We start from the raw sequence: 15,966 nt of genomic DNA on the forward strand, positions 1-15,966 counted from the left end.
GATTATCGTGTGAATCTGACATACTCCGATGATGTTAGAAAAGATATTGTCACAAGCACCAAAAGATATTGTCGCCGATAGTAAAAGATACTACGATGAGATTTCTGGCAACCTTCGATGAGGTCTCAAAAGCTACTACCGAGCCACACAAAAGATACTGTCACAAGGTCCCAAAAGCTACTACCGAGTTACACAAACGATACTGTCACAAGCACCAAAAGATACTATCACCGGCAGTAAAAGATACTACCATGAAATTTTCGGCAACCTTCGATGAGGTCCTAAAAGCTACTACCGAGTCACACAAAAGATACTACTGCGCCAAACTAAAGCTACTATGAATGTCTACCAAAGCTACTATCAATGAAAAAAAAAATACTGCCAAGCAAAGAAAAAGTCATTATCATTGTTCTCAAAAGCTAGTACCCACGTCAAAGAAAGATTATATCGAACAAAACTGTAGCTACTATTACCATCATCACTATCATTGTCAAGCAAAAGCTACTATGAACAATGAACAAAGCTACTGACACAAGCAATGCAAGCAACTATCAACAGCTACAAAAACTATTGCTATGAAATTTTCGGCGACTTCCAGGGAGATCACAAAAGCTACTACCAAACATAATAAAACATATTATCATTGTAATTAAAAAATACTATCAACAACAAATAGTGCTACTGCCAAGTAAAATAAAAACCACATGGTACTACCAAGCATAACAAAAGCTATTGTTACTTGCAATAAAAAGTACTACCAGGCACAACAAAACAACTGCCTGTAGGCAATAAAAACTACTATCAATAATAAACGAATTTAGTATCAATGATAAACAAAGGTACTACCGTACAAAACAAAAGCTACTATTACTGTTATCAAATATTACTATCAACAACAAATAAAACTACAAAACAAAAACTAATATCATTGCCATCAAAAGCTACTATTACAGTCAAACAAAGCTACTACACCCTCAATGACCCTGACCTTCACCTTTATCCACCTCAACTCTCATTTCCTTATATATTTTTTTGTCTTCACCGATCTTCAGATTTGCACATCGAATCAGAGAGATCAAAGCCATTAATCTCTTCGTCTTCTTCCCCTAAACATAGTTAAGAATCCACACCCGACCCGAGCACGTCAGATCATGCACCAAATTCGACGTCAACCACTCCCGCCGATGGACATTGAAGCAAAATAAAGCCGGAGCTACATTTCCAATCAAAATGAAGCAACAAATTAATCATATGCTTTAAATAACAAACAACCTGCATCAAATTCAATTCACTTCTACAATTCCAATCAAACGAAACTACCTTTCCGATGAAAACGTGCCGGATCTACAATCGATGAAAACTTGAAGTCTCCGGTGAAGTAATTGATGATGGAATCGTCCTCACAAGAAACCTCAATGAAACTAAGGTGTTTAGGTTGGACTTCGAAGTTGTGGAGCAAATCAGAATCTTTCATATCCGAGATTAGATCAGAGAGTGTCCTTGCATTGGCTTTATCCGGTCGTTCCCCTCTGATCTATCCTCCGTCCTCGCCAGCACTCCAACGCAATGAAGGAGATATGCTGAGGTGTGGCGGAGGCGAGGCTAAGAGGAAGGAATGGACGACGGTGAAGCGGATGAGATTTGGTCAGGCGCGGCGGAGACGAGGTCCTGATATTAAGAGAAAATGAATCGATATCAATGGTGTATGAGAGAGAAGAGAGAGGAACAAACTTATTTTGCCGAGGGTAATTTGGACACACTAGATAATTATGTTGATGTAATGTTGTCCTTATTTGTGTAAAAAGATTAGCATGTCATTATATGGGAGAGAGTAGTGTAAAATGTCTTTTAGTCGTATTTCTATTTAATTAACTTATTATAGGGTTATTAACGTATTTTCACATGACTTTTGGTTGACAAAGTGTGTTTAAGATCCATAAGCTACTATATCCGACTTTTGAGCAATAGATTATCTTGTTGAAAACTTTCAACATCTCCAACATTGCGTTGTCGTTGCTTTCTTCTCAAACCTGTATCCATTGAATAATTGGGAATTCAATTTTGCTTTGCAATGGCTATTCTTGTCCTCTTTTTTGGGTGTTTTGGTTGGTCGAAGCCACCAGAAAAGTCAAGAGTCTCTTATTCACCCTATTGACTTACATCATGACTTTGATCAGTCTGATGGTAAAAGATGTCATCTTTTTTTCGTTTAGTTTTCATTTTTTTATTGATATAGTTGTATACAACATCTCATGCATAATTGTATGTTGCCAATATACATCTACTTACAACAGGCTTGGTTTTGAAATCAACAACAAATAAACGATCGATTCATCGCACCGTAAAAATATGGTCATTTTCGTTGCTAAGGAAATCGGTGGATAGATATGAAGGAGGGGACTTTGAAGCTGGAGGATACAATTGGTAAAGGAAAAATTTCAAAAATAGTACATAAAGTTTAGTCCACTATTAAGATTTGTACACCAAATTTCAAAACATAAATTTTCATCATTAACTTTCTAGTCTGTCTTAAGATTAGTACACAACGTGAATTGAACTGTTAACTCTATATGAATATTCAACTGTCAAAGGGTAGTTTAGTACTTCTTCCCTTCTCAGTCACCATTCACTGTACGATTTCTCTAACCTTACCAGCACCACACCTTGCCCCCATCTTTTTCCATACAAAGACCCAATCGGCCAATCTCATCTCCTCCACTTTGCATATTCACACAATCACACCCACCATACTATAATTCTAGTTGAATCTCACTAAAACCCTACCCAACCCATCTCAACAACCGATCACTGGTTGTCGATGGTCTATGAGCCAAAATCCACGAAGTATAAGGATCTCAACCAGGTTCGGAACTTGAGTTTGATGTAACCGATTCTAAAAGCATGGGTTACGAGAAACTTGAGATTGAGATTCTCTTGTAGCAACATAGCCACCGCTAGTAAATCTACCTGCGCAAAAGGGAGAAGCTTGATTAAGCAAGCGGTCTCGGTCTCGGTCTCCGCCGCAACAACCTCCGTTGGAGAAGCCCTTGCTTATGGTGGTGTTGTGGTGATCGAGTACGGGTGTAGTTTTTTCATGTCATTGCATTGCTTTCCTTAGAGAGTAAAGTGGGTGTACACCGTGTGGTAGAGATTGGTGGTGACGTTGGGAGCGGATGCCTCTAGAGTGGTGTTGGTCATGAGGAAAAGAGATTGTGATGAAAGGTGAAATCGATGACTCTACTTTTGTGACTGATGACTTTATTTCTATGACCATTTTACCCTAAAAAATACAGCTATCCTCACACACAGCTAACGATGTTAGTAACGTCATGCATGTATATTTGGTTAGTCATATAAATTGATGTACAAAATATATGTTTTTGGACTTGAAAGATAGAAGTTAAGAGTGACCCAAACTTCACGTACATTTATTAAAAAAATTCGATTGGTAAATGGATTGCACTACTGCAATAAATTAAAATTATATAATACTCAATGGAACTCGATTATTTAGCATCATGTGTATCTTTCTCATCTTCAACACATGCATCCTCTCCCTACTTCTGTTTTTGTTTTAACTTTTAAACTGTAATGTAGTATTCCTTTTACTCATCGAAAAAAAAACATATGCATCCATTATTTGGCTAAAAATGACATGTTTGATTGCCAATGAATTCGATCAGGAAACTAGTGCTCTACCCTAACAGAAACAAGGAGAGGAAAGTGGAAGGGCACATCTCTCTCTATTTAGAATTGGCTGAAGAAAAACCAATTAAGCATGGCCAGATTGTAGTGTTTGAATTTAAGTTGTTTTTGCTTAATATTATATTAATAAAGCCATAAGAGAAGTAAAAAAAGTCAAATAGTTAAAATTTTGAATTACCTAATTTGTCCAGAGTTTATAAATCACCACTATATGTAGGTATATTCTCATGAGAGATAAAAGTATAACTTGACAAAAAATAAACCCAAAAATAAAGTTTTTTTTACGGTTGCTGACTTGCTCACCCACAATCTCCATAATTGAAGAGAACTGCCCCAGACAATGATCTCAACACCTTTGACAAATATTAGGCTGGTAAGAAAAAGGGCAATTTCAACTACTATATCATATAAACATACTAAACTACTTATCAACACCCGTTGGATTGTTTTTAACCTAGCTAATTTGTACATGCCCAAAAAAAGGAGAAGAAGTATATCTTTTATAGGACGATTGTTGGTGGTCCGGCTGGTTTCGATCATTTTATTTCTCTTGAAGAATTCACTGATGCCTTCAACGGTTATGTAATTGACGACACTTGTGAATTTGGCGCTGAGGTCTTTGTTTCTGAACAAGCAAGAACAGGGAAAGGAGATTGTCAAATCTCTATGATTGAAGATGTGGCTATGTTCAAGCATACTTGGATGATTTCCAACTTTTCACAGTTGGGGGATAAATGTTGTGCCTCAAAACCGATCGTTTCTGCAAACCACAAATATTGTGCATGGTAAATATATCTGGAATTGATAATTGTTCGACTTGATATTGTGTGTGTGTGTATGAGAGAGAGAGAGAGAGAGAGAGAGATTCTTTTAGGCTAGGGTTAAAGTTTTAACCTATGATATATGTTACATCTATACTTGGTCTTTTTTCTTTTAAAGTTTAAACCTATGGCCTAAATCTATATATGTTCTATTTGTTGGTAATTTTTAGGGAAACAGCTCTATATCCCAGTGTTTACAGTACGATTCCTACATCAAATCAATGGCAATCATCATTTGAAGAAAGGTATATATCATTGTTGGCTTATATCAATTACGTTTATTGTTAGCGTGAGTCAATGTACACCAACCGGATCTCACCAACCAAATCTCTAGCCGTAGTAATTGACAAACAATCTTTGGTTTCATACCTGATAATTGGTAGTCTAGAATCCTATAAATACCTTGTAATTATTCAGATCAATATACAAGCATTCAGTATATTCTACTTGGTATCAGAGCCAATTTTTTCCTCTATTTTTCTGGGTTTATTTTTTGATCGGGAGTCGAGTTACTGCTGCTGCAACAAGCCAGCCAGCCACCGTTGGTGTCTTCTTCTTCGTTTGCCTTGGCGTCTTCTCCTCTGTCTGCCTTCTCCTCCGTCTGCCTTGGCGTCCTTTCCCGTCCGGTGTCTTCTGACGGTTGTCTACCAGCACGGCATACCTCGGCGTCGTCTTCTCCGTCCGGCGTAGGTGCTTTGCTAGACGTGACGGCCCGACCTTTCCCGTCCGACGTCACGCTTCCCATCTCCGTCACCGCTGCCCTCTGACAGACTCCACTTCCGACGTCGCGCTCCCCGTCGCCTCTATCCTCCGACTTCGCGCTCCCTTACGACGTCACCCCTTGTCCAAGAGCTACACTCTGGCGTCATCCTCTGCCTGGCGTCACGCTCATGGTGTCGTCGACCTCGTGATGCATGTGTAGCTGACACATCCGAACCTGTCACCATATCTCTTGGCTGACTTATCTCCCCCTCTCCATGAAATCTCCCCCTGAAGAGCAGTATCAGAAGACGTGAAATAGCTCATGTCCTCAAAGAAAGTAACATCCATAGTGACATAATACTTTCTGGTAGGTGGATGATAGCACCTATACCCTTTCTGATATCCTCTGTATCCAACAAACACACATTTAACTGCTCGGGCATCCAACTTAGACCTCTGATGTTTTGGAAGATGGACAAAAGCAACACAACCGAAAACACGGGCGGAAAAATTATGAAAAGAGGGTAAGGAAACATGGGATGCAAACACCTCATATGAAATTTTGTCTTCAAGGACACGAGATTGAAGACGATTAATGAGGTGAGCAGAAGTTATGACAACATCACCCCAAAAGTATTTAGGCATATGGGCACTAAAGAGAATACACCGAGTCATATCAAGTAAATGACGTTTTTTCTTTCAGAAACGCCATTTTGCTCAGGTGTGTAAGGACACGTTGTTTGATGAACAATTCTGTGTGCGTTAAAGAACTCCTGAAAGACACGATTCACATATTCCCCCCCCATTATCAGAACGAAGAATTTTAATTGTGGCATTATATTGTGTTTGGATAGTGGTATAGAAGGCTTGAAAAGCTGGAAAAACCTCATTTTTGGTTTTCAGAAGAAAAATCCATGAAAGACGTGTGCAATCATCAATAAATGACACATAATACCGCATTCTCGACACAGTAGACTCTTTGGAGGGTCCCCAAACATCAGAATGAATTAATTCAAAAGGAATAATACTTTTATTAGAAGTACTATAGGAATAAGTAGACCGATGACTTTTGCCCAAAACACATGTTTCACAACGAAAAACTGACTCATCCACACCTTAGGCCCCAAAGGCCTAATTATCGTTCTAAGGCAAAAACAACTATTCAACTGGTCCAGGAACCAGATATTTATGGTGTGGTTGGACATGATCATCATACATCAGGAGGAGCAACACCAACAACATCAATAGCTGGTCGTGGTAAGATTGGTATGGCTTTACATATTTCTCACTTTGTTGGTTTTGATACATGGATTATTGATTCTGGTGTGTCCGATCATATGACTTATGACAAATCTTATTTTACTATATTATCTCCTCCACCAGTACCATATGTTACTAATGATAATGGTGAGGCATTCTCCGTATTAAGGAAATGGTCAGTTCGTATTACTCCCACAATAGAGCTTCACAATGTGTTATATGTACCTACTTTATCTCATCATTTGATATCTGTTCCACAATTGAACACTGAAGCTAAGTGCTCTGTGACATTTTTTTCCATGTATGTGATATTTCAGGATCTTCTCACCGGGGAGTTAATTGGTCGGGGGTGCACCACCAGATGATTCTGGTATAGTCACTCCAGAGATTCAGGTACCGCAAGCTGACAGCACAACTGCCCCTCCTGCCTCCCCTACTGTTGTTTATACCCCTGACCAACGTTCCCCTTGTACAGAAGATCACTCATCTGAGGTTAGTCATTCTATTGAGGCTAATACTAGTGAAGCTAATAGTAGACAATATGTCTTGCCAAATAGGTCTACTCGGGGTCAGCCAACAAAAAAATATGAACCTACCCTTCAGGCTAAAGCTAAGTATCATGTGGCAAATTTTATGTCTACCAAAAGATTGTCTAAGTCATATGAATCATTTGTGAATCAAATTTCTGCTGTATCAATACCTAACAAAGTGCATGATGCATTGGGAGATCCAAAATGGAGGAAAGCGATGGAGGAAGAGATGAAAGCATTACAGAAGAACAATACTTGGGAGCTTGTATCTCCACCACATGGCAAGAAGGCAGTGGGATGTCGTTAGGTGTTTACAGTGAAGCATAATCCAGATGGGTCAGTGAGCCGGTATAAAGCACGCCTAGTAGCAAAAGGGTTCACCCAAACATATGACATAGACTATGATTAGACATTTGCACCTGTTGCAAAGATGAACATTATTCGGGTATTGCTCTCTTTTGCTGCTACCTTAAACTGGTCACTTAGACAGTTTGATGTAAAGAATGCATTCCTTCATGGAGAACTTACAGAGGAAGTGTATATGGATCTTCCTCCTAGATATGTGGCAGCTTCTCCAGATAACTTTGTATGCAGATTGAAACAGTCTTTGTATGGTCTTAAACAGTCTCCTCGTGCTTGGTTTGGAAGATTTTCACAATTCATGAGGAAAATTGGCTACATGCAGAGTAATTCAGACCACACATTATTTCTCAGACACCAACAAGGGAAGGTAACAACCCTAATTATATATGTTGACGATATAGTAGTTACTGATAATGATACTATTGAGGTGGATAGATTACAGAAGCAGCTAGCCACAGAGTTTGAGATAAAGGACCTAGGTACACTTAAGTACTTCTTGGGCATTGAGGTAGCCTGAGGAAGTGATGCTATCTATCTGTGTCAGAGGAAGTACATCTTTGATCTACTAATAGAGACATGTATGTTGGATTGCACTCTAATTGATACTCCTATTGAGCAGAACCATCGGTTAGCAGAGTATCCAGATCAGGTGCCTACTGACAAAACTCGTTATCAGAGCCTAGTTGGACGCCTGATTTATTTGTCACATACCAGACCAGATCTTGCGTATGCAGTAAGTGTAGTGAGTCAGTTCATGCATAATCCCAGTGTGGATCACATGGATGCTGTTGTGAGGATTTTGAGGTACTTGAAGTCAGCTCTAGGGAGAGGAGTAATGTTTTCTAATCACAACAATATCATTGAGGTTTGTGGTTTCACAGATGCAGACTGTGCTGTAAATATTACAGATCGGAGGTCCACATCAGGGTACTTTACCTTTGTTGGGGGTAATCTTGTTACTTGGAAGAGTAAGAAACAAAAGGTGATAGCTCGATCTAGTGCTAAAGCAGAATACATAGGTATTGCTTAGGGAGTGTGCAAGTTGTTATGGCTTAGAAATTTGCTACAAGATTTGGATGTTAAGCCTAAGTGTGCTATGCAGCTGTACTGTGACAACAAGGCAGCTGTTGATATTTCACAGAATAATGTACAACATGATCGTACAAAGCATGTGGAGGTTGATCGTCACTTTATAAATGAGAAGCTAGATGCTAAGATAATTAGTTTTCCTTTTGTTCATTCGGAAGAGCAACTTACAGATATACTACAAAATGAGTGTCTAAGAAGGCATTTTATGACTAACTTAGCAAGTTGGGCATGGTCGATGCGTATGCACCAACTTGAAGGGGAGTGTTAGCGTGAGTCAATGTACACCAACCGGATCTCGCCAACCAAATTTCTAGCCGTAGTAATTGACAAACAATCTTTAGTTTCATACATGATTATTGGTAGTCTAAAATCCTATAAATACCTTGTAATTATTCAGATCAATATATAAGCATTCAGTCTATTCTACTTTTATTTCCTTCCAAATGGTAATATTATTCACCAGTTTTATAATTATTAGCCTCGATCATACCCGTGCGATTACGTTCTTTCACTCTGAGTTGTGTATTGTCTTTATTTTTTGGAGTTATGTATTGTTCTTATATGATCATAGCAGAGATATGCATACTTCTCAACGTAACTTTTGTTTTATCTATACCTGTTTTAGCGGGAAAATCCTAGTTCGGAGCGCATTCATCGACTTCGGGTAGGATGTTCGATAAATCCATCGCACTGGACTTGTTCAATAACTCAGAGAAAGGGTTTTTAGTGGATGATAGTTGCATCGTGGAAATTGAAGTGACCATCTATGCAGTAGAATTCTTAGTTGATTAGCCGAGCTGTCTATGCTCGTCGTAACATCAGATAAGATACGAGCTAGTTTTCTTAAAGCTGTTGGCATTATTACATGTCGGTTTTACTAGTTGAACAGATTATGTGGTCTGCTTGTTAGGACTCAGGAGTTTGGTGAGTAGTTTTCATTTCACTTTCTGCAACCAATGTTCAAATAAAGAACTGAATACGGTTTAATTTAGTAGTTGCACTTGTGGTTACAGATCGATTCCCTTTTTTTTTCCTTTTCACTTTGTTTTTAATTGAGTCTTTTGCGCATGTAAATCGTACTTGGTGGGTGACCCTTTCTGCCCATATATTTGGGTCTGTTGCTGGGAACTATATATATATTAGCATCAGTTTCCAAATATAAAGAAGAAATTCAGTGAAGTGAAACTGAAAGACATCTTTATTTCTAGCTAACAATTTTAGTCAAAATCTGTTTGGTAAATCTAACATAACAAGAACCTCACTAGCCATTGGTTTTGCTTGAAGTCAGTCAAGGTCTCATGCATGTTTAAATCCCTCAGTCAATCTTAAGATAACAAGAAATGTTAATAACTGATGAGACGAGTCAGACAAACTATGTTTTCAAGCCATCAAAGCCGGCTATCTTGTAACATGAAGATGACTTTCCGACCACAACAACGCCGCTACGCCGGTCAAAACAAAACCTTATATGAAATCCAGCTTCTACTTGGTTCTAAGAAGTAAGAACTCGATGTCTCGATCTGCAGTATATATATTATGCAAAGAAAGTTGAATATACAGTAGTTTCTGGCTTTCTGCAACGGCTGAACCACACCACGCAGCTGCTCATTGATGCCTCTGTATATAAATTTATTATCCATCATTCTTGTCCGAATAACAAATTTCAAACCTTTCCCTCCAAAAACGCAGACAAAATAAGTAGGAGAAGGCGAGAAGCAATATATACGAGTCACATTGAAATGGAACATTGACTCAATAATAAGTATTGACCAGCTAACTATCATGTCCCCTTCTCTGAAAACCATTAACTCTGAGTGCCTTTCTGACTGGAATACTGATGGCGATGAAGGTATAGTGATATACTGATACTGGTCCCAAATATGGGAGGAAGCTCTGCAAGCAGCCGAATTCCCCAGAAGATTAATGGCGAAGTTCATAACAGGGGTTGCCAGACTAACCTACCATCTTCAATTTTGAAGGGATCTATTTAATAATACGCGAGCTAACTTACCATCTTAAAGGAACGTTGTTACTCATCATGTTTGTCTGTTGCATTTGTAAAATTTCCCTCTGAATTTGAATCTAATGTTGCAAGATATCGCATAATTCAAAATACACAATTGATCGGGTAGGAATACAAAGGTGTAAATGTACGTTGGATCCTTAGGGGCGTGAATTGTGGATGGTTAGGGAAAAAAGAAATATGTAAATGATGCAATTTCAATTATTGTTAACAATATTAGTTGCATTACGTTTTCAATCATATCATGTATATACATAGGTAACGCCTAATATTAAACTATAGATATTACTTTTTGAAACCTAAATGTCTCAAAGAGGTGATGAGCAAATCAATACTTGCATATTCTGATCGTAAGAAAGTTTTTTTTTATTCAGTTTGATCCGGTAGGATAAACAATTATCGTTCGGAGATTGGGCGAGCAAAACCGTTAGCAACAATGAATTTTTTTTAATAGTGACCGTTCAACTAACAAATATGCACGTTTAATTGTTGTTAATTGAGTATAATGTGGCATAATACATGGTATTCAAAATTGGTGATAAATACGAATCAGATTAATACTCCCTGCACCCCACTTCAGATTATTCAAAACTTCTTGCAACTCTTACAAGTTACAATACCCAACATATCGATCTTCAAATTTGTACGTTATAAACATTAATAGCTTTGGCACATTATACGGGAATATGGGATCAAATTTAGCCTCTTACAATACCCACCAAATCACGTCGATCTTCAAATTTGAACGTTAGAATTGATCTTAATCAACATTAATATATTGGCACATTACAAGGGATCAAATTTAGCCTCTAAATTATTAGAATTTAGTGATTAAATTTGATTATGTCATTCCACTTGATCATCTCAATCGCCAACCATACTGATCCGTACAAACAGTTCTGAATACAGAGATTTCAAGTAGGTACGGGAACGTTATTCAAATTAGTATCATATACACTATTTCTTAGCCAGACATTGTACAACAATATAGGATCCCTACTACTTCAGGTTCTTCATCCCCACCATCATGTGACAAGAGAAATAGAAAAAGAAACATTGACACCCACCAAGACCAAGACCAAGACCAAGATTCAAATTTTGTGTTGAAGCTACAAAGTCAATGCCCACATTGCCATATCCATCACCCAAATTCTAGCTCCCCCAACCTAAACCCTCTCTGCTATTTCCCAAATGACCAAATGTCAGTAAAAAAAACAATTCAAAAACAAAAAAAACAATTCAAAAACAAAAAAAACCCAACAACAATGGACTTTCAAATCCCAACATTGCCCCGCAAATGACCCTTCTCTCTCTCTCTCTCCTCTTAATTAGCACTGTATGCATCTCCCAAAAGGATTCAGATCTGCTTGATCAGCGCCTCTGCTCATTTTTGGAGTAGACCCATTTGCAGAAAGAATGGCAGTCTGAGTGAGAGATAGAGAAATCAGAAATCCTATCACACTGTGGAGTAGCGAGGAAGATACGCAGAGAAAAAGATATCTTCTTCCAGTCTTCGTTCTCATCATCCCAAACAGGGAAAGCGAAGTCTCAGCCTTTTTTGGGCTCACTTTTTTTTCTGGTGGACAAAGCGGAAGCTATATATAGAAGCCCTTGTTGAGTACTGGGTTATAGGCTTTATTGGCTTTGCTCAGACTTTCTCAGTGTTCAGCTTAGACTGCGCTGTGTACTGGAAGAAGTAGAAGATTACAGATATATATATATATATATATATATATATATATATCGAGAGAGAGAGTAATGAGAGAAGATTTTGGCTTTAATAAGAGAAGAAAGTTGTGTTCTTGTTGCAGAGCGTAGTAAAGAGAGAGGCTTTTCTATTTTTGTGTTTGCGAGATTGAACGAGAGGAGTTGTGAGTTTTAAAAATTTAGGCTTCACGGGATTGTCAGTGGGTATCTTTCATATTTAGTACACGTAGCTCCAGAAAAGCTCAGTTTTTTTTAGGGAGAGAAGGAAGCGGTGGTGGTGTTTATAGTGCTTTTTGCTTCAGTTTGAGTCAGTGGACAAGGTGGGTTTGTGTGTGTAGAACTCTCATAGGTGCCTTGTTAGAATTTAAGATTGAAGAAGAAGGTGTGGTGCTGGTGAGAGGTGAGTCTGGTCTCTGGTTTGTTTCTATGCTTTGTTTATATGTTTGTTACTGCAATTTTTCATGTAAGATCTTTTGTCTTGTAATCCTTGTTTTGGTTACTTGGGGGTCAGTTTCTGAAGGTTTGTTTTTGAAATTTTTTATAATGATTTTGAACCTCTGCATCTTTCTGTGTCACTTTTTGTCATGTAATGCAGTTCTTCACGAGGTGCTGTCAGGTGTATTTGCAAAGGAAAGGAAAGAAAATAAGAGGGCTTTGGTCATTTTATCCATACTTACATTTTTAAGGTTTTGATGCCCCCTTTGTTTTTGTTAATCTTTTGCTCCACGCTTCTTTGCTTGCAACCTGTCTGAGATCTTGCAGAGCCTTTCTGCTCTGTTCTAGCTCCGCCTTGGCTTTCGGCACTTTTGGATTCTTTCAGTTTTAAATTTCTCAAAACTTGGCTATCCTTGTTATGAAAATGGGGATATAGCTTCATTCACATTCTCTTTCTTTCTCAAGTTTCTCTCTTTATTTTGACCCCCTCCCGCATTTGGTGGTTTCTTAGTGTTTGTTTCTACATAAACTCTTCCTGGGTCTATTTGACTTACCGCTTACTTCAACTTTTGCCTCCTCTTTTGTTTCTCTCTCCAGTCCCTAGCTGTGCATTGTAGAGAGAGAAAGCATGGGGAGAGCTGCAAGATGGTTGAAGGGTCTGTTGGGGATGAAGAAAGAGAAGGACCCTCTTGAGCTTCCGAGTAGTACGACCAATACTACTCGGCCTGGTGATCGTAAAGAGAAGAGGAGGTGGAGTTTCGGCAAGTCATTTAAGGATGCAAGTCCAATTAGTCATGTCCCGGCTAATCTCCCCCCGAATGTTTCCCCTGCTGAATCGGCCTGGCTCAGATCCTATCTCGCAGAGACAGACAAGGAACAGAACAAGCACGCAATTGCGGTGGCTGCTGCCACTGCCGCCGCTGCTGACGCTGCTGTGGCTGCTGCACAGGCTGCCGTGGCGGTTGTGAGGCTGACGAGCAAGGGCTCTGGGGGACAGTTGTTTGGAAAGAGAGAGAGATGGGCGGCAATGAAGATTCAGACTGTTTTCCGAGGCTATTTGGTAAGTTGATTTTTGCAGAATGCTTATATTGATGTCTGATATATCAATTTGCTGATTGGTATGTTTGTTTTGGTTCAGAGAATGTTTTGTGCATGGAAGTAGTTTTCTTAGTTCTTTCTTTTATGTTTGCTCTTGAATAGAAGTGAAGTTGTTTCCAAATCCTAATGAAACAGTACAAACTACTTGGTCATCTTTCTCAAACCTTACTTTTATATCTCTGTTGTGAAGAGCTATTTAGATTGTTACCAAATTCTATGGAACTGTACAATTATATGTTATGCCTCTGTGCTCTTTGGTGTTGAGTAATTCATTGTCTTTTGATTTGGTTTTTTCCACAGGCCAGGAAGGCGCACCGAGCTCTCAGAGGATTGGTTAAGTTGCAGGCTCTTGTTAGAGGCTTTCTTGTCAGGAAACGAGCTGCTGCTACTCTTCATGGTATGCAAGCTCTTTTTAGAGCACAGACAAATGTCCGATACCAGCGAGCACGTCGTTCTTTCAATAAAGAGAACAGGTTTCTCCCCGAGAGCAGGCCTAGGAAGTCCATTGTAAGTTCCACATTCCATTAACATTCACATTTTTCAATTTGTTTCACAGTACTGCCCTGACTGTTTTGCTTAAATCATTTTCAGGAGAGATTTGATGAAGCAAGAAGTGGGTTTTATAGCAAAAGGCTTTCGGCATCTTACGAACCTTTTCTTAATAGCTTTGATGAAAGCCCAAAGATTGTTGAAATTGACACCTTCAGAACCAGATCCAGGTCCCGTCGATTCAACACCATCTTATCTGAATGTGGCGAAGAGGTACCTTACACATCTTCACCACTGCCATGTCCAATTTCAACTCGCATTTCTGTACCCGAAGGCCATCATCTTCAGGATTATGAATGCTATTTCAATCCTGATGAATGCAAGTTCGCTACGGCCCATAGTACCCCGCGCTTAGCCAGCTCTTTTCGGTCTAATGCACCCAGTACACCTGCCAAGAGCGTTTGTGGAGACAGCTTTTTTCAGCCTTACTCAAACTGCCCAAACTATATGTCAAGCACCAAGTCATTCAAGGCCAAATCAAGGTCCCACAGTGCTCCTAAGCAAAGGCCTGAAACCCTTCCTAGGAAGAAGCTCTCCCTTGATGAAATAATGGCAGCAAGAAACAGTATGAGCGGCATTCGAATGCATCGACCCTACAACCAAGTCCAAGAAGAAGTCTTTCATTAATGAGGAAGGAGGTGCGATGTGAAATAGGGTAGAGTACTCCTCTTCCTTAGATCAAAACGGGAATCGCTTGCATAGCAGATGGTAAAGAAACAGAGTTGGAGAGCATAAGAGCTTCTCCAAGCCTCATTTCCAGACTTTAGTAATTTATATCAAATAGGGTAGAACACAGAGTGCTTTGTAAATTCTTCGTTTTCTTGACAGTTTATTTCGAATTTTGTTTTATGAGCAATGAATTAATGAAATGAGAGGAGCTTCAATACCCCTTTCTTGGTAAAGTTTAAACAGTTAAGCCATCACAGTTACAAAAGAAAGGAAGTACCAACATGATTAGAAAAGGGGTTCAAATGCACAATTTTCAAGTTCTGTTTGGATAGTAGTAAAGGACAACAAATCTGAAACTGTTGGTAGATTCATCTTGGGAAAGCAGAGATAAGAATAATAGGGAGGTGTGGTTCAGAACATTATTGGAGCAGGAGCCATTTTGTGCAAGAATTTGAAATCCCATTTGAATCCGTACTTTCCCACCAAAGAGCTATAATAACTAGCTTCCATGAACCTTCTATCCCCTTTCTGATTCAAGAAACTTGGCACTGATTTAGGGCAGTGTTTGATTAGAAACACTAAAATTATGTTCCCTTGATAATGTAGGAAAATTAGTTAAATGCATACACTGGAAATAGCAGTGAAGGACAGTGTGGTCTGTGGTGGATTCAAAACTTGAAATCCCCAATTGAGCTATAATACGAATTGACGAGTCTCATAGCCAAGCCTATTATTATGTAGGAACTTCCTTTATAAGGACAACATAGACAACAACAGATCAATCAAAGCTTACCACATGCTGTCTGAATAGTACTAAAGAAAGGGTAGTGTACCCTAAACGTTATTATTTGCTGATACAATATGGTGAAAAGGTTATACAAGCCATTGATGTTGAGAGGAGGGTACAACATTAATATTTTACAAATCACAATACACTACTACAACTAGCATCCCCCATTTATTTACTACAATAAAGGGAAGTTGGGAATGATTTAATATGTGAATTTTCTTATTC

General features: G+C 38.8%; 2 protein-coding genes across 2 annotated transcripts; both read left to right on the forward strand.

The window, feature by feature from the left end:
* The first annotated feature begins 2,071 nt into the window (after positions 1–2,071).
* Positions 2,072–4,494, forward strand: LOC126797154 (uncharacterized). Its single transcript, XM_050523826.1, has 4 exons — positions 2,072–2,105; positions 2,295–2,424; positions 3,684–3,789; positions 4,189–4,494. The coding sequence occupies exons 1-4, from the start codon at positions 2,072–2,074 to the stop codon at positions 4,492–4,494; spliced, it is 576 nt and encodes a 191-aa protein (XP_050379783.1).
* Positions 4,495–12,285: 7,791 nt separating this feature from the next.
* On the forward strand, positions 12,286–15,162 carry LOC126800789 (protein IQ-domain 26-like). Its single transcript, XM_050528204.1, has 3 exons — positions 12,286–13,695; positions 14,034–14,240; positions 14,325–15,162. The coding sequence occupies exons 1-3, from the start codon at positions 13,264–13,266 to the stop codon at positions 14,907–14,909; spliced, it is 1,224 nt and encodes a 407-aa protein (XP_050384161.1). The 5' UTR covers positions 12,286–13,263; the 3' UTR covers positions 14,910–15,162.
* The last annotated feature ends 804 nt before the right edge of the window (positions 15,163–15,966 follow it).

This window comes from Argentina anserina, chromosome 6, assembly GCF_933775445.1.
Source record: "Argentina anserina chromosome 6, drPotAnse1.1, whole genome shotgun sequence".
In the NCBI taxonomy this organism is placed as follows: Eukaryota; Viridiplantae; Streptophyta; class Magnoliopsida; order Rosales; family Rosaceae; genus Argentina; species Argentina anserina.

Excerpts from the sequence above, each read along its gene's own strand:
- LOC126797154 (XM_050523826.1), top strand. The coding sequence starts at position 2,072 with ATGGCTATTCTTGTCCTCTTTTTTGGGTGTTTTG. Across the intron at positions 2,106-2,294 it reads CCTCTTTTTTGGGTGTTTTG|GCTTGGTTTTGAAATCAACA; the intron begins GTTGGTCGAAGC and ends TACTTACAACAG. Across the intron at positions 3,790-4,188 it reads CAATTAAGCATGGCCAGATT|GAGAAGAAGTATATCTTTTA; the intron begins GTAGTGTTTGAA and ends GCCCAAAAAAAG.
- LOC126800789 (XM_050528204.1), top strand. The coding sequence starts at position 13,264 with ATGGGGAGAGCTGCAAGATGGTTGAAGGGTCTGTTGGGGATGAAGAAA. Across the intron at positions 13,696-14,033 it reads CTGTTTTCCGAGGCTATTTG|GCCAGGAAGGCGCACCGAGC; the intron begins GTAAGTTGATTT and ends TTTTTTCCACAG. Across the intron at positions 14,241-14,324 it reads GCAGGCCTAGGAAGTCCATT|GAGAGATTTGATGAAGCAAG; the intron begins GTAAGTTCCACA and ends AATCATTTTCAG.